The sequence below is a fragment of the Manihot esculenta genome, chromosome 8 (assembly GCF_001659605.2).
Source record: "Manihot esculenta cultivar AM560-2 chromosome 8, M.esculenta_v8, whole genome shotgun sequence".
In the NCBI taxonomy this organism is placed as follows: Eukaryota; Viridiplantae; Streptophyta; class Magnoliopsida; order Malpighiales; family Euphorbiaceae; genus Manihot; species Manihot esculenta.
The window spans coordinates 34,970,371-34,993,686 of NC_035168.2; the positions used below are offsets into that span (position 1 = coordinate 34,970,371).

Sequence of the window (23,316 nt, forward strand, 5' to 3'; positions counted from 1 at the left end):
TCCCACTGTTAAATTTTGTGTTTGTGTCCATTTGCAATGAATCTTCGCCTCAACTTTATGATTCGTTCAAAGTTACTATTATGGCGGATGAATGTCATATATCTCGCGAACTGTTTCATAGTTTGATAGATAAAATATCAGATTTTAAATATTTTAAATTTAAATCTCTTCCTTTTTTTAATATAATATATGATGTCTCGTATAAATTTAAAATATTATGGAGCATAAAAAAAATATTTATTTTTTCTCTGAATAAAAAAAAGAATGTGATATATCTACAAGGAGTTGGCTCACTTATGAAAAATAAAGTGCTTCTATGTAAATAAAATTTTGTAATGTATATACTATCAGTTTGTAAGTAAAGAAATACGAAAGTTAATTATTCTTTTTTAAGTTCAATCAAATTTAGAAAGATGACTATTGTTGTAGTTATAATAAAAAATCTTGTTTTTCATCTATTCTTCAAATAAAACAGTCATTTATAGTTAAAATTATTTTTAAATGTGTATAGTTAAAATTAAAAAAAGTTAATCATATTAGTATAAAATAAATAAATTTTCAGTGAGTAAATTTTCAAATATATTTTATAATAGTTTTTAATTACCAAAGATATAATTTTTTTGTAATTTTAAAATTTATAAATTGTTTTCTATTATTAGTTACAAGCATTTTCGGTTATTAATACTTTTTTTTCATAAAAATTTAAAAATTAAAATTTTCTTAACTAATGAAAATGAACAATAGAAAACTTATTTCTATGAACAAACACGTGAATATTTCTAAGAAAAATTATTTCTTAACTAGTGAATATTTCTAAATAATTAAATAAAAGACTCAAATTCGTGACTTACTCATTTTTTACGCTTTAAAACTACAAATATTTTCGAATTGTAATTATTTTCTTATCAAAATATAAGTCTCACTTAAAAATAAAAAGAAAATAGTTACTACAATCCAATGAAAACAAATAAATAAATAAACAAAACAGCTAAAAGAAAAGGCAGAGTAAAGGGAGAAAATCACGTATACAATAAAGTACAGGGAAAAAATATAAAAAAGAAAATACAGGAAATAAAAATAAAAAAATGTAATAGCATCAGGCATAACTAACACGTTGTTATTGACTATTCAACCAGCCTGTGGGGTAACCGGCGCAACCTCACCGGCGCCGAGAATATCTGTGAGAGCCGTCATGGCTTTGACCTGCATCTCCAAAGCTGCGATATAATCGCTCGCTTCCTCTAAAAGACTGGTAAAAGGTGCCTTCCGGCAACCGGGAACCAACCGGCTCAAAACACGCATTTTATCCTCCAAAACCGGTAATCTCCTCTTATCTCTCGCCATGTCCTTCCTCCTTAACCGGCTCTCACCCGTTACCTTCACTTTCCTAACCTTTTTAACCCTCCTCAACTTAAGCCTTCCCGCCAGAATCGCACGGCTCCACCGAGTCGTGCCTTTTGCTGCGACTGCAAGGACTCTGTCGGCAGTTTCTCTAATTACTCTGCCTTTTGCCGCAGCAGTAGTCGAGTTACTCCGACGAGATCGGAAGAGAGCTTCTAGAAGCTTAGAGGAATAGATCTGCTGCTCAGCTTGAGTTTTCCACCTTGATTTGTTCAAGATTCGGTTGTCATTTTGGCACTGATCTTGCGTCTCGTGAGAGAGTTTTCTTCGCTTCTTCCTGTGCTTGAATTCTTGCGAGATGTCTGAATTTGATTCGGGGCTTGAGATCAACGATGCCATAGTACAATACAAATTGGCTTGAATATACTCCTTGTTTTTGTAAGCTTCTAGGGTTTCAGCCTGAAAAAGTAAGGATAAATTGAAACGTGTAGAAGAGAATAAAGCTGTAAAAACTCTAAAATTCTTGAATATTCTTAAAACTCTTGTGAGAATCAAGAATTCAGAGCAAGGAAACACAGAGAAAATACCTTGGACGGAAATGGGAAGAAAGAAGCAATGGATTATGGAAGTTGTAATAATTTGGAAACAAATGGAGAGTGGTGGTCTGAGGTGGCGATGGAGGAAAGCTTTAACGGAGATGGAGGGAGAGGGAGAGAGAGGCGTGGGAAAAATGAGAGGAAAAAGAGGGAGTGGTGGGAAGGCTTTAAAGCAAATTCAAGGTCACGGGAAACCAAGCGGCGTTTCCTTAATCACATGTATTGGGTCGCCTTTCCTGCTCTTCTATTCTCTCACCCTTTTCTTTTTTTTTTTTTTTCAAAATAATATTTATTATAGATTAATATACAATTTATTATTTAATTGGGTCCATTTCAAAAAAAAAAAAATTAATGGGGTAATATTCATTCGATTTAAGTTAATGTTCCTTAATATGTTTTTTCTTTTCATTTTTTTGGTAAAACCGGTGATAATATATAAATAATTGTTGACATATAAGTTTTAGAAAAATTTCATTTTTCTTTTTTCGATCCTACTGGAAAAAAAAAATTCAACTTATGAGATTCAAGAATCATATCATTAACACTTCGTACTCTAGATTTTATTAAAATGCCAAACGAATGGACAAATCTTTTTAAAACTTATGTTATAACAAAATATTGAATGTGGGTGCGATCAACTGTAATAATTAAAAGAAATTCATTTTAATATACTCTGAGTAAGCTAAGTACAATATGAAAAATTTAAGATGAGATGTCTATCTCTATGTGTGGATCATTTTTTCGATACATTACCAGTATCATAAATATGTACTAAATAAAATATATTGATGTGACATTCATGATAGATAATATATAGAGTATCTATCTTTATATTTACTAATTAATTGTTCACATTTAATAAATCACCTAATATATCTATACAAAAATACATATACCCAATTTTATAGGACGTAAAATAGAAGATATCAAAATAATTAGATATATATATTTATGATTCAACTCAAATGATAAATTATATTTTTTGATAAAACTGGTAATAACATATAAATAATTGTACGTTAAAATTGAGAGACATATAAGTTTTAGAAAAATTTTATAATTTTTTTTCTGATCCAACCAGATAATAAAAAGTCACTTATAAAATTTAAAAATACCACTAACTTTAAATTCTTATTAAAACACAAAATGGATGTACAAACCTTTTCTATTCTCATGTTATAATAAAATATTGAATGTAGGCGTGATCTGCTGTAATAATCAAAATGGATTCAATCTTAATATAATTCGGATGAGTTAGGTATAATATGATAAAATCAAGATAAAATGTAAATTTTTGAGTGTAGATTATTTTTTCGATACATTATCAGTGTCATAAATATATATAAAGTAAAATAGACTAATATGACATTCATGATAGATAAAATATAAACTATCTATCTTCATATTTATTAGCTAATTATTCATATTTAACAAGTCATCTAATATATTTATAAAAAATATATATACTCAATTTTATGAGACATAAAACAGAAAATATCAAAATAATCAAATATATATCGCTCTGATTTAACTCAAATAATAAATTATTCCTAACTCACACAATCACACAAAACTCATTTTCCCTTTAAACCTTAACCTTTTAAAAGTGTAACCTTAACCTCTTAAAATTAAACACTTGTCTATTAACTCCTTTTTATTCTGCATTTACTTGTCAGAGAACAGATTTCAATCCATTAATTTTTTAAATGAATCGAAGTGGACATGTGATGCCCCTGTCGGATCAGTGCATCAACTTGTAATGATTATAATCTGAAAGTTAAAGAGATAATGGTATTACTCAACTGAAAATTAACTTATTTGAATTGACTTTATTCGTTTGCATTGGGTTATAAAATTAAATTAATTAAATATGAATTTACTTCAAAATATTTTTACATAATTATTTAATAAATAATATAATCAACCTACAGTTTAAAGTAATTGAGAATCTCAACTCGCGTTAGATTTACTTGCAGGTAGAGGTGCAGGAGTTTTTAGAGTTGCTAATTTGGTGAGGAATTGTCGTGATCTTATCAATAGAAGCTGGGAAGTCAAGATGGTAAAAATTTACAGGGAAGCAAATGCGGTAGCGGATCGTTTGACTAGTTTAACCATTGGTGATGATTTTAATTTAAAAATTCATCAATGGCCTCCTGTTACTATTAAATTTTTACTGGATGCTGATAGGTTGGGGCTTTCATGGCCTAGATTAATAAAATAAGGGCTCTATCCCTCTTTTTCTAAAAAAAAAAAAAAGTAATTGAGAATCTAAATCTACCTCATTATATTTATTTACGAGAAATTATTTAATAAAATTATTATATATAAAAATAATAATTAAAATTAAATTTATATAAAATTTACAATCATCAATAATTATAATAATACCTTTTATGTATTATAAATTTCTTCGAATTACAACCTTTACCTCATCCCATACAGTGAATAATTTTTCCAATATACAAACCAGACGCTTTGGTATTTATCACAAAAACGAATGTTCAAAGTGAATTTTAGAAATAAAATGAGAATATTGTATAAAAAGTTATTTTCTTGTTTTTTGGTTCATGAGTATTGAATTCAAATAGAAAAAATTGATCAAATCGAATTAATTTGAAAATTTAGTTCGATTTTTTATTTATTTCGGTTCAGTTTGATTTTTAATTTCAAAAAATTCAATTTTTTTTATTCGATTCGATTTTGATAAGAAAAAATTAAAAAACTCGAACTGAATCGAACCGATTAGTGATAATAATATATTATTTTCAATAATATAAAGAGATTAGATTATTTTAAGATTAAAATATTTCAATTAAATTTTAAAATACTAAAAAATAAAGTATAAAAAAATTTATAAAAAATTCAAACCGATCAAACCAAACTGAATCGAATTGAATCAGACTAGTTTAATTTGATTTGATTTCTTATCAAAATCGATTCGATTTGATTTTTATAAATACCAAAATTTTATTTTTTGATTTATTCAGTTCGGTTCAATTTTAAACTGAACCGACCGAATACTCACCCAAACCCTAAGAAAAAAATTCATAAATGAGCCACTTGTTTTTTTTTTTTTTTTTTTTTTTAAATTTAACACTACTTATTAAAGAAAAAAGATCATAATTTATATTATTATGTTGATTTATTTAATAATAAGCAAAGTTAATATATGAATTAAAGATAATAAGTATTCAAAATATTTCGTATATTTTTATATTATATTATACTTCGTATTCACTTTATTTATATATATATATATATTAATAAATATAACTTTTTTATTAATTTTTTAATTATATTCATTCTAAATACATTAAATTTCAAGAAGTATTTTGAGAGGTTTTTAAAATTAAGATAAAATTAAATAATTCATTTATATGTTTTTAAATTTAATTATAAAGTTTTATTGTATAATAAAACAATCTTTGTAGTTATAATTAATCTCTATTTTTTTCATAAATTGGTTCCTAAATATTATAATTATTTATAAATAAGTATTTGTATTTTTTACAAATTAATCTCCCATATTTATTAAATTTAATATCTTATTAGACAATAAATTAAAAAAATAAAAATTGAATTAAGAATTTTAGCACAATATATCTAAATTTTAAGCTCAATAAATTCTTGTTCATTTAATTTTTCTCTTATCGATAATTTTTTTATTTAATTAGAATGAAAAGAAAATGATAAAAAATTTATTTAAATTTTAGTTTATTATTTTTCATATATAAAATATTAAAATTTAATAAACAAATAAATTAATTTCTAAATTACAATATTTAGAGATTAATTGATAAAAATATTAACATTTATTTTAATTAAAAATATAAAATTTAAATTAAAGAATTATTTTATTAATCAAATAAAATATGAACTAAAATTAAAAAATATAACATTTATAATATAACTTTCAATTAATATTATATAATTTATTCATAATATTTAACAATATTAAAATAAAAAATTTACTTTATTAAGTACTAAAATTATATGAATTTTTTTTAATTATAAAAATAAAATCGAAAAAATAAAATATGTGAGATATTTCATATTTATTCAGATATATTTATTATTAAATTAAATTTTAAAAATATAAAATTTAAAAGTAATCTTAAATTTTTCTAATTAATTTTAATTATTATTATTATTATCGCTCCGTTAGTGATCTTAATAAGCAATGTTTATTTAAAAGAATATGGGCCGCATCGGAATCTTTCCTTGCAAGGGCCGAATGAGGTGTAACGTAAGATGAATGTGGCGGAGGTTGGGTGGCGGTGGTGTCAGATTAGATTTGTTTAGGGTATATAATTGGGAAATAGGGTTAGGGTTATGATGTGGAAATGGGAAATTGGATGACAAAGTGAAGTGTTGGCTTCCACTTGTGAGGGCCTAAAGGAATTTGTTTTTATTCTCAGCAATGATTAGTGGCTGATGCACAAATAGAAAAAGATAGAGAAAATAAAGGAAGGCATGTGCTTCTTTTATTTATTTATAGACTCTCTTTCTTCTTAGCCTCTTATTTTTTTTGTTTTAATTTTAGTCCTTGCTCTTAGAGTATTTTATACTTGTAGTCCCTCAAGTTATACTTTTATCCCTCATATTTAATTTATTACTTTAAAATCCATCATTTCTAAAGGTGTTCAGAAAATAGGATTTTACAATATGTGTGTAAGTTTAGCTTGAGAGATGTATGTTCCTCCCCTTTATTTATTTTATTTTCTAGTAACGTATAACCGTTACTGTGTTATAGTACCATTTGTCCCTGTCACTCAAGTCTGTATATATAAACGTGCCAGCGTATTTCTCTCAGTCAGACAACCATTTAACTCCTCAGCGTATCTCTCTGTCATGCGGCCATTTAATTTTTTCGGTGTATATGCTGATAGGACTGTGAGGTAATTGGACTTGCTCTCTTACTTTTTATCACGTCATCGGATTAAACCATTTTCTGGTGGACCTATGCGTATGGTCAGTCCGGCCTGCTTCATATCATCAGACTGGAGCGCGATATTGAACTGGTCCACTTGAGAATGGTTTAATGAATTTTGGATTTTCATCTTTTTCTAGAGTCTAATTTCATCCTTTTCTAGAGTTTAATTTCATCCAAAATATAAAAAAGTTAGATGGTTATTGATAATGATATGTATTAATTTATTTTCTTATTTTTTAGAAAAGTATTTTATCACTTAAAATACTTTTCAAAAAAATTACTTTTTAAAAACAAAAAATTTAATTCAAACAAAACTTCAAATGTAACCTCACATAATTATTATTTTTCTATGTACAGCCATTAGGCAATAGGCATTAGGCATTTAGGCATAGGGTAGCCTAATGTCAAAGGTTGAAGGGTAGATTTAAACAAATAATACCTTTAATAATTAGATAAGGTTCAAGGACTTTAAGGTAATCATTCATAATACTATGTGTCTCTCTGATTTTATTGGTTGTAATTTTCTTTTCCTTAAAAAAAAAAAGAGATAAATCTTAAGAGAATCAGATTGAGCCCCATTAGCTATGACATCCCAGGAAGTTTGCCTCCTTCATTGAGACAGGCTTCAATGTCATCAAGAGAAGGTCAATATTAAATTTCAAATAAATATTGGATCCTGTGTATATCACTTACACCAATGTTATTGTCTCTCACCAAACTAATAATAATAATTTTTAATAAAAAAATATTACAATATAACACACAACACACTGTTTTGTTTTCAATTCCATTCTTTAACCTTGTGCTAAATGCACCACTTCACTTTTTTAAGTTATCCTTTCCGGGAAATAATGTAATGTTTTTTTCCCATACATAATAGACTGTAAAAATAGTAAAAAAATTAAAAAAATTGACATAAATTAAAAAAATTATAAGTAAACCACCCAACTAAAGAGCCCAAAAAAAAAGCTTAGCGGCCAAATCAGCCAAACAATTAGCTATGCATGGAATGCGATAAGATATGAGATTTTAAAAACTGAATCGAATAGAGAGAATAGCTACAACAAAAGAACTAATATATGGAAGCCAACATCAGAGGCCCACTTAACTATCTCAAGAACAACTATAACCTCACCAGCACTAGCCGATAAATACTAGTCCTCTAAGTAAAACCATGCATTACCATGTCAGTAGAGGATGTAGCAGTGACGACAATCACAGCCAGAGTAAGCTAATCTTTCCATGACACATCACAATGAAGGGCAACAATCTCAGGAAAAGGAGAAGATCCAGCAGTAACAGAATAAAATTCCAATGAAGGAGACGAGAAAGGGAAAGAATCAGCAAAAACATCACTCTACTGAAACTATTGACATTGCAAAGATATCTGGCGAGAAGTAAATAAAGGATTAAGTGCTACCTTGTAAAAAAGATAATGGTTTCTAGCCTTCCAAATCTGCCATAAAGTGATGACAACTAAAGTTAAAAAATAAGCATTATGAGATGAAAAATCTAAACCAACCAATAAAGCATCCCTCATTACAAAATACTAGGAAAACATACTGCAGAAAGCTTAAACCCAAATGGACTAATAAATCAAACTACTTGAGCATAATTACGAAAAAAAAAAAACATATGTTCTAAGGTCCCTAATTGAGTCTGGCAAATAAGACAAGACAAATTAGTCATGATACCACGACCCACTAGATTAGCAAGAACTGGCAAAGTATTATGAAGACAACGCCAAAGTAAAACTCGCAATTTGGGTGTAATCTGAAAAGACCAAATATTCTACCAAAGATGAGCACTAGGAGCAAAGGAAAAAGAGTAGTGAGTCATATTATCCAGTCGTTGAGCTTGATGGATGAGAAACTGATAATCTGAGCAAACTGAATATTGTCCATTTCGTGTGAAATGCAACAACCAAGTATCATGAATGCCTAAAGGGGCAACTGGGATTAATAAAATAGCAGGTGCAAAAAAAAATCCTAAAGAGCCTATATACCGGACAATGATTCCAAGAAAAGAGGCGATGATCAAATCAGCAACTATAGTGATACCATCAGGGTAATGACGGCGAGACATAGTAAATTTGGTGCATGGGGCACCTAAGGGTCAGACCATATATGAGTCGTCGCTAATGTTCAAAAGAGCACCTTGACAGAGAACATCTCGGTCAGCTAAAAAACTTTGCCAAATCCAAGAACTTTTTCTTCAAAATAAAGCTTACCAAAAGGAGGAACGAGAAAAGTAAACACCTTTCAACAAACGAGCCCACAAACTATCTGGCTGATGAAGGAGTCTCCAACATTACTTAGCCAAACAAGCAAGATTAAAAAGCACAAAGTCTCAAAAACCCAGATCGCCACGAGATTTAGACGTCCATGATTGTTGCCAACTCACCATGTATAGCTTGCGAGTGCAATCATATCCACACCACCAAAAATTGAAAGTGAGACTATTCATCCGAGCAATCACTTTATTGGGGTACAAAAAGGGAGACATTGTATATGAAGGAATGACAAATAATACAGACTGAACCATAGCGGCTCTACCAGCTTGAGAAAGCAACTTCTGTTTTCAAGATTGAGTTTTCAGGCAGATCTTGTCAAGGACAAATGAAAGAACTTGTTGACATAATCGTCCAAGTATAATTGGAAAGCCCAAGTAGCGACTCGAAAAAGGAAACTTGTGCATTTGGAACATATGCAAGATATGCTGTCGAAGTTCAGGAGGTGTACGTTTGCTAAAAAAAAAGGGACTTGTGGAAATTGATTGCTTGGCCCATAGCGGACATATAAGACTGAAGAAGCTGAAGAAGGGTATTTGTTTCCTATCTTGTAGCACGAGCAAACAACAAAGTGTCATTCGCAAATAGAACAACAAGAAGAGGAGTAGCATAGCGAGCAATCTCAATGCCTTTTAGGAATCCACGAGAATGAGTAGATGAAAGCAAATAAGACAATGCTTAAGAGATGAAAAGAAACAAATAAGGTGACAAAGGATCCCCCTGTCTAATAGCTCGAGTACGGAAAAAAGGAGCACTTGGAGAGCCATGAATGAGAACAGAGAAACTAATAGTAGACACACATTGTTTAACTAATCTAATCCAATGCGAATGAAAACCCATCTGAGAAAGAACATCATGAAGAAAAGACCAATCAACCTGATTATAGGCCTTATACATATCCAATTTTCATACCAATGTATGTGTCTTGGTGTTAGAGACCTTGAGATGGTGGAAAACCTTGTGCGCAATGATTAAATTGTCTTGAATAGTTCAAGATGGAATAAAAGCGGTTTGGTCTGGAGGAATCAGTGAAGCCATCCAAGGCTTCAACCGATTCACCATGACTTTAGAAATAACCTTATAAGCAAAATTGTAGAGGCTGATTGGATGAAACTGATGAATGCCAATAAGGTTAGGACAATTTGGGATAAGCACAATATTAGTCTGATTCATCTCACGAAGCAAAAAACCTGTCTCAAAGAAGCGGTAAACTCCCTGATACAAAGAAGAACCATCGATGTCCCAATGACATTGATAAAAGATGCCAGAAAATCCATCAAGACCAGGAACTTTGTCACTATCCAAATGAAAAATAGCGGCTTTAATTTCAGCATTGGCAACAAACATAATAAGAGTTTCATAATGAAAGGCATGACCAAAAGTGGAATAAGAGAAACAACTCGAGCAATATCTAATAAAGTACCAGCAGTAAAAACTTTATAAAAATAATTACAAATGAAATGACAAAGAGCAGCTTCATGGTCAATCCAAGTTCTAGAGTCAGTCTGAAAACAAGAAATATGATTATATTGGCAACATTGAATAATGGATAAGTTAAAAAACTTCGTATTCGATACCCTTCCTTCAACCATTAGATGTGAGAACGTTGTTTCCAATGTAATTCCTCTTGAGACCATAAGGTATGAAGTCGAGAAAGTATGTGCGATTCAACATGCACATTAGAAGGATCGAATGGTTGACTATACAGGGCTTCCAACTGGCATTGAATAGTATGGATATCCAAAGAAGCATTTAGAAAAGACAAACTAGTTCCAAGTATGAAGGTGTGAGCGGCAAGATTGCAGATGCCACATAAAGGAATATATAGCAGAACCACGGTGGGGTTCATCCCATGCTTGCTGAATCACTTGAGGATAGTGAAGATGAGTTAACCATTTTTTTAAAAAACGAAAAAGAAAAGTTCTCTTACTAGAACAAGAATCAAGGGATAAAATCAGAGGGCGATGATCTTGACTCAGAGAAGGCCTTATGAATCAATTGAGCCTATGGAAAACATTGCAACTAGTCAATAAAAGCTAAAGCCCGATCCACTTGTTGTTGAATAGCCTGAGTTCCAAACCGTTTATTAAAGTAAGTATAACTAGGACCTTTATAGGGTAAATCAAGTAGGGCACAAGTCTAGATAAAATCATTAAACCTAGTAACTTGAGAAGGTCGAACCACGCAGCCTCCTACCTTGTTAGCTAGACTTCTGACAGTATTAAAGTCCCCAATACAACACCAAAGAAGGGAATGAGAAGTAGATAAATGCATCAAATTACATCACAACAAATCCCTAGAACCAAGAACAGGTTAGCCATACACAAAAGTAATATGTCATTTAATATTTAAAGAAAACATTTATACATCATAGTCCACAAAATGCTGAGAGACAACAAATAGAGTAAGAGATACAAACTTATTCCACCAAAGAGATAAACCATTCGCTCTACTCAGTTGTCCTTCCTTCCACATCGTCCACTCAGAGTCTAGAGGAGGTCGGACCAATCCTAGGTCTTTTGTCTTGTTTTTTTGTAATTTTGATAGATCATGTATAGATTGTACAGTCCAGTGAAAAATGTATTTTGTTTATTGTAAATATATTATGGATTGACTAGAGAATGGGTGTGACACAGTAAATCCATAAAAAGAGACGATGGATAATTACACTGACACTGCACGTACCTCATATATTTACAACGTTGTTTAGTTTCCATAAGAAACAATATGGATAATTTAAATTTAGTTTCCATAAGAAACAATATGGATAATTTAAATTTAAATTTACAAAGTAGCCCATTAAGAGTTTTAAGGGGTCAGAAGTGTCCAAATCTCTGACAATTTTAAACTAAGATTGTCATGGCGTCTCTGGTGGCTTTTGGCCGGTCACCTCGGCTTCAAGAGAGAGGGCAACACTAGTGGTAGTAATGATAGCATCTGAAACAAGAACTCTCGAGAAATCACCTGCTAAATCACCAACCACACGTCTACGACGGCGCCATGTATGAGGATGAACAACTGAAGTGCCTGCCTCAGATTCCATAGCATGTAAATCAAAATTCTAAGAAGCACATGTGATCTCAGACACTACCTGGCCGTGCGACTAAGGGTGAAGTCGTGAAAACAAAGGCGTGGAGCTTGTAACCTTTTGACCATATCTTATGCAAAATTATAAATTAATTTTTCTATAAAACAAATTTTAAAAACTTAACTCACAACCTTTCCCTTGTATTTATTCTCCATTACATAATAAAGTATAACTATAAATTATTTTTCGTAAAAAATAATGCATTATTTAAAAAAAATAAAATCCATTGATACTTTAATACTTTCAGAATTAATATTTAACACATAATTATTATAAAATTTTGAGGATTTATTTAGAAAGATTAGATCAACTGATAGATTTCCAAGAGTGACTCATACATGTTAATATAGAAAGTATTAGCTTTGTGTTATTAAATTAAAAGCTGAACAGCTGGATACAGAAGAAATTAATAAATCCTGTGATTTTGCATAAGACAAGCAACTCCCAATTGGATCTTCTAATTGAATAATACAAACTTCTCATTTTGTATTCTTTATTATTTTTTTAAAAAAAGAGTAAATAAATTGCTTATTAAATTATGCAAGTGCTTGAAATTGACAAGCAAACCATCATTTTTGTTTCATTTGTCACGGATGCAGCCTGCAGGCCAAGAGGCTCTCTGCCCTAATCCTTATCCATTTATTCTTACTCCAGATTGTTTTGCATCCTTTTATTAAATCATTTATGAGAAAAAACTTTAATTAAGTTATTTTATAATTAACTATATTTCATTTATTAAATAAATATTTAAAATTAAAAAATTAAAAATTTTCATTTATAATAGAAAATGTTGTGAAAAAATGTAATATTTTTCAATAAAGTTCATTCATAATAAAAACGAAAACTCAATTATTTTACCAAATAAATTGAATTAGTTTGATAATTAAGCTTATATTAAATTACTTAATTAAAATATGATATTATAAAGATAGAGAAGAGATTTGTTAAAACCAACGCGTTTTACGCTGTCAACTTGGAGTATAATAATAATAATAATGGGTCTAAAAGCTTGAAATGGGCAAGCAATTCATAGTAATATTAATTTATTTGATTATTCTAAAAAAAAAATTGATAGTCAGATAGGGGCTAATCTGTCCTTTTCTTCCTTTAAAATAACAAAAATAACAATAACAATAATTAACCAAATAATTATTGCTACCGATCCCTTTGCATATGCCAAACATAAAAAAAAAAAATATTCGATTCAATTTTTACAAATACTAAAATTTCAGTTTTCGATTTATTCCGAACTTGGTCATCCTAAACTTCAATCTGCTGCATATATTGCTATTAATTCAGTAATGAAAATGTTTTTATGAACTATACTTTGTGGCTAGCTTAAACCTTCTCATGTTGGCCTTCTCTGCAAGAAAATAGAGTTTTCAATTGACCTCTCCCTTGTCTCCATCAACCAATACATCAATTTTCTTATTTCATTCAAGCAAATGCAAATTCTTAGAATATAGGAGGAAAAAGGAAACAAGTTGCAAATATTCTATGAACAAGTAGTTTTATTGCTTTCTCTACAAGTTATTATCTGCATGATGTAAGATCTAAAGTATTTCCTTACATGAATCAAAATAATTGATCATTTTGACTTTTCCTGTCTCCCTGAATTAAGACATGGATGTTTCTTCTACTCATGCAATAACAAAACATAAGAGTATTGCTGACATGAAGACAAAAAATGGCTGAAAGTATCATAACCTTAGAAGTCACAAGTTCAGATTACTGTGGTTATGCACAAATAAAATATTTTGCTGGCCTTGTTTCTATACTCAACCAAAAGTTATCGTTGGGTTGTGCAATGAATGCTATGTGTATTTTATGATTGGCTGATTTTTTCAACTTTCAAAAATACCATTTTCTTCTAATTATTGAAACTATATTCGCTCCATCCATTAAACATGGTAGAAAGAGCAAAAGATTTTGAAGAATCTTACAATGTATTTTTGCAGCATTTCTGTCAGCGGCTAACTGGCAGCTGCAAGCTGTTTGTTAATGCTTTGGGTCCATAACATAAGCAAGTGTGATTTGTAATGGCGTAGAGTCTGAAACTTTCTTCAAACGATACTTCAAACAGAAGGGAATCATATAAACTTACTGTGTGCCTCCTGCATTTAACTCGCATGGAAATTGTTTAATATGGCAAATTAGTAAATATAAAAGGATCAGATCACTAATCATATGGCAATAGCAGGAGCATAATATAGGACTCTATTCAAAAAGGTTGGTCCATTGACCTTTGAAAAATGGTACTCATTAGGTAATTAAATTGTGAAATAAAGGTCTCTTTCCCTAGATGAACTGCCATCAATTGTAATAGTCTGTGTTTCAGCAGATGATCCCGTCCTGAGACGTTTCCAGGATTGGATTTTTAGTGTTGGAGGCTGAACTCCTTACAGCTACAAAGTAAGAAGTTCATCTTCTTTCTTGTTCAAGACTAAATATCAAAAAACACAGATGTTCGTATCAGCTAATAAGTCTTCCTGCAAATAATCAAGAAGAGCCTTCAACGCGTGTTCATTGCTAGTAGAAGGCTAGAATGAAAGGCTCAAGAACCAAAATGCATTTTCAACTTATATAGAAGGGCATTATACATCATACTGATGATTGCTGGATTTCTTCACCCCGGTCTAAGGTCAGGCTCATTAGGATAACTCATAATCTGAAGGCTTCTAAGTCTCCTCCAAGAACCAAATCCAGCCCACTCAACTTAAAGACTAGGCTCCAGTCAGATTCTTCAATCAGGCCGGCTCAGCTCTTTCGGCCCAACAAACAGATCCTCTTTGGGCTCAGTTCTAATCTTATCTCCCGGACTAGTTCGGAACCAGGAAGAAGACCGACTCGCCTGTCTTGCTGGTCCATCCGCATGCGTGTCCAGGGAGAATCAGAGGCCGTTACGCACAGGGCAGGGATCTGATTTCCTCGTACGTCCGTATCAATGTAGCAGGGATAGGTGGCCCAGTGATAGCCAGTCTGTTATACGTCATTGCTAGTAGAAGGCTAGATGAAAGGCTCAAGAACCAAAATGCATTTTCAACTTATATAGAAGGGCATTATACATCATACTGATGACCGCTGGATTTCTTCACCCCGGTCTAAGGCCAGGCTCATTAGGATAACCCATAATCTGAAGGCTTCTAAGTCTCCTCCAAGAACCAGATCCAGCCCGCTCAACTTAAAGACTAGGCTCCAATCAGATTCTTCAATCAGGCCGGCTCAGCTCTTTCGGCCCAACAAACAGATCCTCTTTGGACTCAGTTCTAATCTTATCTCCCGGACTAGTTCGGAACCAGGAAGAAGACCGACCCGCCTGTCTTGCCGATCCATCCGCATGCGTGTCCAGGGAGAATTAGAGGCCGTTACGCACAGGGCAGGGATCTGATTTCCTCATACATCCGTATCAATGTAGCAGGGACAGGTGGCCCAGTGATAGCCAGTCTGTTATACGTCATTAGCAGACGGAGGAAACAGATAAAAGGGGAGATACTCCCCTCTAGGTCTAAGTTTTTTTCCTAAGTTCACAAACCCATTGTAAAACCCTATTTTCTGGATCTCAGATCATCACATACCATCCAATTTATTTTAACTGATATGTCAATAGATTGTAGGTGTTGATTGAATTTATTCGGCATAGTAGCCTCCAAAGGCAAGGCCTGTATTTGATGAAACTGAACCTATTTCATTAAGAAAGATAATATAGCTAAACACTGTCAATAATTAGCAAATGTTGGGCAATGACAAAGGAAATAGGGACGCATTTTATGTTTCATTATTGTGAAAAATTGTTTATTGCATTTGCATATGATGGGAAAGAGAATCACCATTTTCAGCCTCAATGATTCCAGATGGCTTTGAAAACTGCAGAATACAAATAAGCATTAGATTTGATATTTTAGGCATTAGATTTGATTTTAATAAGGCATTAGATTTGATTTTAATAACTATGTATCGTTGTTTTCTATCTTAATAAAAGTCTAAAACAACAATTGTAAACTCAATTGCTAATGTGTAAGGGAGCACCTTAGTTTTGATGGAGGAAAATTTCTCAATACAAAGGAAATCCATTGCAAAACCTGTTTTGGAGACTTGGAGTTATTGAAATACGAGGATTGTTCCAAATTATTGAGGTACAAAGTGACATCTTCGGAACTACATAGTATATACATCAGATCCACCACTTAGAAAATAATAAAGTGAAACACTTCCTCTATCATTTCTGATAAGGGATGGACTAACATTCTTCAGAGTCTCTTCTGAAAATGTAGTTTTCACAGCTATGCATCTACAAGAAGTACAGAATGCCATAGATTAGAAATCATTGGAATACAAAAGTGAAACGTGTGTGAAAAATGCAGTAGATTAGCACAGAGGGAAAGAATCTAATGCCTTCACCTGTGTTGAGACAATCTTGAAACCCATTTCCACACTTATTTTGAAAGAATTAATCACTAGAGATGTCCTAATGAAACCAAATACATGAGTTATTTGTAAATTCACCTCATCTATGCAGCTTTTGCAGCTTGTGCTCCAGCTAGTGCATCTTCAATAACAATACACGGCAAAAATTAGCAAAGGTTTTTTTTTTGAAAAAAAACACAGGTATCCTTATCCCATTGGACTAAAACTAAATCCTTTCACACCCACTATATGGGGTAAAGTGCTCCATACGTGCTCCATCTATGAGGATTAAACCTCAACCTCACCTAATGGAAAAAAATACCGAAACAATCATCCCAATACTCATAGGAACTTAACAAAGCATTTTACTTAAGAAAATAGAAATCAAACAAAGGCAAACTCAACTGATTTCTGAGAAATCCTATGAAATTCATTTTTTTTCAAGAACAGAAAAACTGAATTCAGCTGACAAAATTTACTAGCTTTATGGCGACAATATGATGGAGAAAGTTAGCTTTATGACAAAAATTAGCTTTATTAGCAGTCCAATCAATGCACAAGCTGAAGCTGACAAATTTCAGTTTTTTGTAATTCATTAAACTGTCAATGACTAAGACTAAGTTATTTCTTGGTATTCTCTTGAATTGTGTCTCTGTTATGAATAACGTACTTTGCCACAATTATTATGAATAACTTGCACAAAAGAAATGCATAATAGAAAATCTGTGAGTTGCTTTCATAATTTTTATGATTTACAATAATTTCTGCATCAAAAGTTCTAGCAACTTAATAGACAGAATGAAATTGCAAACAATATAGTATGTCTCACTACTGGCACATTCAAGATCCTAGATACAGCCAAGAAAATGTCAGGAGCTGGTTTCAAATTCTCAAAAGCATCTGCTGACACAAATTGCATCGAACGTGATAGAAGGCTAACAAAATAATAAGAATATAAGTTCTCCAATACTAGCATGGTGAAAGATACAATCATATCTCAAATCTTTAAAATCAATTGAGGGTTAGACCTATGGAGTCTGGGAGGCAGACTATACTCATGCAAAACACTATAATATCAACAAGCCCCATACTCTCAAGTCTTTCAACTTGATTGTGTTCTGACCAACATTCAAAGTTCAAACCAGCACATCAGAACATTTTCCAACTATCTACAGCAGCACGGATGTATTGGATAAATTTGCAAAAGCATTAATATATCATTCTTTTATTAAGAAAAAAAAAAGACTTTGTAGAGGCAGGTTTTCATGTAATCCACAATTTCTCTACAACATCCACAATAATTTGACAAAAAGAAACGGGTATACAAATGGTGACATGGACATTGGATGCCAAGGAAACATCATGATGTGACTGAAATGTATTCCAGAAAAGTTTCTGCTTTAGACTAAACAAGATTTTGTGTTAAGATAAAGCACAAGGAAGCATTACAGACAGATATCTCATGGACTTCAATGCATAAATCATGATAGATTATCTTACATCGACAATGGCAACCCAGCAACCGCAACTTTCAAACCTCTCTCTTTGCAGTGTTACATCGCCGTTATATTATTAATGACTTCATGTAGTCTCACTGACTGAGGCAATTATCAAACAATTGGTTCTATCACCTGAGTAATGAGTTCAAGGGCACCTGGGAATGCTACGCCAGAGTTTTACACACAGCAAGATGCCAAAAAACATTAGGCATATTTATAAGTGGAGGTTGCATCAGAAATATAGATAGTGTTTTATAACATGGAAAATTACTGCTTAGTTCCTATGGTATGCGAAAACTAACTAATTAGTCTTTCAATTTTGTAAAATATATTAAAACTTTCTTGACATTTTAAAAAGTATAGTATCTACTAGTTAGTGTTAATTTTATCTTAAATATTTTACTATCTGTAGTTTTAAAAAATTTATTAGTTGATTCTTCATATTTTAAAAAAATTTAAATAAATAGTCTCTCGGACTAATATATTTAACTATAAACAGACCAACTAATAAATTTTTTAAAATATAAAGAGATTTTAATATATTTTTTAAAATTTTTTCCATACCATATACCATGGTAACTAAGTACTAAGTTTCCCCAATAATATTCACTTTGCTAGATATATTTCAAAGAACCTGTTTTTGCTGCCTCAATAGTGAATCCCCTTGACTCCCTTAACATTAGCTACACCTCCTAAGAAGTTTGCTTCACCCAATACATTAATCAAATTGGAGGGTGCAAACAAAACCTTTCTTTTTTTTTTTTTTTTTTGAAATGGAACAAAACCTTTCTATCAAATTCAATTATCACTCACAATATCAAATGAAAAGACAAATTCAAATAGAATGATCATTTACCTGTGCCCGTATGAACGGCACGAAATCCTCCGTTATGACTTCAACACCCATATCAGCGAAAACATCCGCGGTTTCCGTTCTATAAGGTTCTTCACTGCTGCATAACAGTCCCGTCCATATCAAAAGCAGTGCAGAGACTATCCCCCCTTAGCTTCCTGCTACTTTGGGACTCTCTCCTTACGCTCCACCTTCACACGTGCCCTTACCATCATTCTTCGCATAAAAGCTAAGCTTCTTGATCTCCATTGGAGGAGTTGAGTTGAGCTGAACTTGAAATGGGTTTTGGTCCCTTTGGAGCCTAACATTACCTCCACGTTTATTCATTGTAGTTATCCATGATTTTATTATTGCAATTCATCTCAACAACTGCAAGCAAAGAAGCATACATTAACTTTTTACTAACTTTTTTCCCCAAGTGCATCTAATTATCCATACTACTCACTTTTCATTAAAAAAATTTTAAATAATTTGTTACAAGATTAGGTATGATTTTAATTTATTTTAAAATAATTTTTTAATTAAAAAATTAAAATTTTTTAACAAAATAATTAATTAAATTAATTTTTTAATGAAATTCTTAATTTCAAAACAGGATATGAGTGACCTAATCCTCTAATAATCATGTTAATGCTACATAGCACTTATAATGCCAACATACTCAAACCTTCAAAATAATGAAAATGGAGCGGCTATAATCTTATTACTAGCGATTTGATTGCTTAGATTAGACATATATAGATTATTTATTTTTAATTTTCTAACTTAAATACAGATGAGTTTATTTTTGAAAAATCTTTTTTAATATTTAATATAATTTAATATTTTTAATATAAATATAATAAAAATTAATAAAAAATTTATTTTTTTAAAAAATAAAATGATAAAAATAATAATAATAAAAAGAAGTAAAATTTCGTATCATTGATGGTTCCATCTTTTTCATTTAATTTTCACCCTTATCCATAATTATAATTTGTAAATGGTGGCCACCTCACGCACGCCTGTAAAATGGCTTCCCAGTAAGGCCAACAAATTGTGATTAGTCCACTTCATCATAACTTTTGCTCATTTATTAATCTTATACACGTCCCACTAAGTATGACTAGGACTCTATCAAGCAATAATTTTAAAGGTAATATTTAATATTTTAATTAAATTAAAACATTTAATATTTAATAATTAAAAAGTAATATTAATCTTTATTTTTTATATATACTTTTACTAGTATTTCAGTCATTTAATATTAATATAAAAAAAATATTTTAGACAAATTATTATAAATTTTTTAAAAATTAAGAATGATGACCTCTGGACTCACCTCACCCCAGTCTAGGGTCAGACCCATGAAAATAGCCCATTACTTAGAAATCCTCAAGCCACTCATGCGAACTAGGTCCAGTCCGCTCAGCCTCACAACCGGGCTTCATCTGGCTTTCTCCACCAGGCCGAACTCGTCTTCACTGCATCTCGGGCCGATCCCATTTGGGCCCAGCTTTGTTCCTATCCTCCAGCCCAGCCCGGAACCCGAAGAAGGATTCATCCATCCGTCTCGTAGACTCGCCTACACGCGCACAGAGAGAATCAGAGGCCGTTTACGCATGGGGCAGAGATCTAATTTCTCGTACGTCCGTATCAGCATAGCAGGGACAGGTGGTCTAATGATACTCGTTCTGTTGGCACGTAAGGAGAAATATTCCTCACTATGTTTAAGCTTTTTCTAGTTTTACAGAGCCCATTATAAAAACTCTATTTCTCTGAATTTCAGATCATCACAGACTATTAATTAATTTCTATTGGTCTGGATGAATAAATCTTTTAGATATTATGGGGCGGAGGTATTATATGTTTTCTCTTATAAATTTGCTTGTTTGAAGCAGTATTCATTATCAATGTTTGCTTTGGGGAAGGAAGACAAAAATTAAGGTATGTCCAGAGACATTGTTTAGCTAAGTTTCAAGTGCATTCAAAAATCATTATTATTATTGATCTCACAGTAAACTACAGGTTTATTAATCATGAAGAAGGTGATTGCAATTCTTTTTCTTCTTGGATTGGCATGTTTGCACCTTCAAGTTGATGGTGGAAGGCTTGGTCTTGAGCAAATTAGATCAGAAAATATTGATAATCAGCTTCAGTCCAATGCTCCAGTTGCTTCAACTGATATTAATTCAAATGATGAACATGGGAAATCAAGCTCTTATGGGAATATTCCAGTGAGAGTATCAGCACCAGTAGTTGAAGAAGATAATGATAATTCAAGTAGCAGCAGGTGGGATAGTGATGATGAGACAAACAGCAGCTATGGGAATTATGGCAATCCTTCTGGATCATCAACAGAGACTCATCATGTTTATTCAAGCGATTGCAATCCTAAGAAAGGTTGTTGATTCATTGTAGTTTGCAGAACTGTAAATAAATAAAGAAAGAAAAAGTGGAAGGGTAACTAATGTGTGCTCCATAGTCCATGCTGCTAAGTTAAAAATCTTTGAGGTATCTGGCAAATAGCCTTCCATTTCTAGCCTTTCAGTCACAATTTTTCAAGATCAAGAACATCCTTCCCTTTGTGCTGCTCCTCCTTCTTCTTTTTTTTTTTTAAATAATTAGACAGATTTTTTCTTAAATTTGGATTAGACCTAACTCACCAAAAACTAACTCAAGCTGAAACTAATTCAAGAAAAGAAATGCTTAAAACTCTGGAGCACATAACCTCTAATCCCAAACTAACGTGAGATCCAAGCTTCGAAGAGCATAGGATCCATATTCAAGAGCAGTGTTCAAAGAGAATTTACATGTCCATTGTTGTCCAAGCCTGAGTTGGAGTTTTGTGAAACGGGTGAAGAACCTAGCAACTAAGGATTTGAAGAGGTTAGCAGATGTTAATAGCTTCATGAATGAAGATGGATGGATTGAATTTGAACTTTCAAGGATAATATTGATTTTTTATTTTCCTTATGAATAGCTTTGAAGCGTTGTCGTTTAGAAATGATTTCATCATTTCTATGCATTTGGTCAAATTCACATTGATTATATGGAAGCCTAGGTAACTTCACGAGACTGGGCGGCCAAACAGGAAGAGAGAATCCTTCACGTTGAGTTTTGTGATCTGCTAAGCATTACCTCCAAATCTCTTTTGGTGATATGCTAAGCATTACCTCCAAATCTCTTACAAATTTCTCCTATCTAAAACTTTTAGATTTATTTTCATTTGATTTTAAATAATTAATCCACTTATTTAATAGTTTCATACTAAATATTATATAATATTAATTTTTAATTTCCTATCAAAATAAATGAAATGTCTAATAAAATTTTAGTACGAGAAAATTAATAGTGCGTAGAAAAATCACTAATTTGTTTTTATAATTTTTAAAATCAATCAAAAGGACGCTTAATTAAATGTAATTAATTAATTTTATTAGACATTAAATATGTCATAAGTTTTTTTTAAATTAAACCCTTATATTTAAATAACAAAATTACTAAAAGGGATTTTACATTTTATTATTAATTGTATTTAAAATAATAAAAGATCTTTTAATTGAGTTTAAAATTTTAATGGACGAATCTTTTTTATCAAAAAATAAAAGGATTTCCATTGGTAAAAAAAAAAATTAGTATAGAACCGAGCTAGATCCAAAGACAACATATCATACAGACTCTAGGCTAGAAAAAAAAATTAATGCATATAAAAGCTCAGGTAAGCCTATAAGCCCTATTCGATTGCATACCGGGAGATCTAGTGAAGAGCAAGCAAATGCGCTGCTCCTTTTCTATGGGTATGCCCACCATATGAGAATGAAGGCCATGAACGGCTAAAATACCTCCTTCACCCATAGCTATAGTGCGAACATGCTCAACAAAACTAAAGCAAAGTGTAAATAACTAGAAAAAAAATATATAACAAAGTAGCGACCCAAAAAAAATAAAAAAAATATACATGCATCCACCGAAAATAACAAAAAGCAATGACAAAGGTGATCTCATATAGCAATACTATATCAAATCATAATTAATTAATCGAGTCTAACACAAATATTACAGATCTAACAGGCCCAACCAAAACGGAGAAAGTTCATTCTTCGGCGATTTATTTGTCTCTTGAGACGTGTTCTACGAGCGACCATTATATGAATTTTTGTTGGACTAAAATTAAAATCAGAATATCAAGATTTGAGAATTGCCTCCTACATACAATAAAATAGACAAGCAAGAGGATAGGAGAAAAAAAAAAGGCAAATATCAAAACAATCACATTTAGCTCGAATATGTTAGAAAAAGGAACAAAATAAACAAAATAAAAAAATTCGAG

At 31.5% G+C, this 23,316-nt stretch overlaps 2 protein-coding genes and 1 long non-coding RNA gene across 23 annotated transcripts; 1 reads left to right on the forward strand and 2 right to left on the reverse strand.

The window, feature by feature from the left end:
* Positions 1-1,006: 1,006 nt before the first annotated feature.
* Positions 1,007-2,132, reverse strand: LOC110620140 (transcription factor bHLH149). The gene is made up of 2 exons (XM_021763742.2): positions 1,929-2,132; positions 1,007-1,800 (listed from the first exon to the last, which is right to left on the reverse strand). The coding sequence occupies exon 2, from the start codon at positions 1,738-1,740 to the stop codon at positions 1,129-1,131; it is 612 nt and encodes a 203-aa protein (XP_021619434.1). The 5' UTR covers positions 1,741-1,800; positions 1,929-2,132; the 3' UTR covers positions 1,007-1,128.
* An 11,196-nt stretch (positions 2,133-13,328) lies between these two features.
* On the reverse strand, positions 13,329-19,422 carry LOC110620139. 20 transcript variants are annotated; one of them, XR_006351791.1, is made up of 5 exons: positions 19,008-19,421; positions 16,275-18,315; positions 16,076-16,112; positions 14,192-15,928; positions 13,329-13,611 (listed from the first exon to the last, which is right to left on the reverse strand). It is a non-coding gene; the product is annotated as an uncharacterized LOC110620139 (long non-coding RNA). The 20 variants fall into 20 exon arrangements; XR_002488760.2 differs by having other exon boundaries at positions 14,192-16,403; positions 16,491-16,536; positions 16,752-18,315; positions 19,008-19,420; XR_006351792.1 differs by having other exon boundaries at positions 14,192-16,327; positions 16,491-16,536; positions 16,647-18,315; positions 19,008-19,420.
* Positions 19,423-20,792: 1,370 nt separating this feature from the next.
* LOC110621798 lies at positions 20,793-21,578 on the forward strand. 2 transcript variants are annotated; one of them, XM_021766103.2, is made up of 2 exons: positions 20,793-20,930; positions 21,012-21,578. In XM_021766103.2, the coding sequence occupies exon 2, from the start codon at positions 21,023-21,025 to the stop codon at positions 21,392-21,394; it is 372 nt and encodes a 123-aa protein (XP_021621795.1). In that variant the 5' UTR covers positions 20,793-20,930; positions 21,012-21,022; the 3' UTR covers positions 21,395-21,578. The 2 variants fall into 2 exon arrangements, with proteins under 2 accessions (XP_021621795.1, XP_021621794.1); XM_021766102.2 differs by having other exon boundaries at positions 20,835-20,930; positions 21,002-21,578.
* The last annotated feature ends 1,738 nt before the right edge of the window (positions 21,579-23,316 follow it).

What these genes read in the sequence shown, in the direction of transcription:
- LOC110620140 (XM_021763742.2), bottom strand. Translation starts at nt 1,740, where the DNA reads ATGGCATCGTTGATCTCAAGCCCCGAATCAAATTCAGACATCTCGCAA.
- LOC110621798 (XM_021766103.2), top strand. Translation starts at nt 21,023, where the DNA reads ATGAAGAAGGTGATTGCAATTCTTTTTCTTCTTGGATTGGCATGTTTG.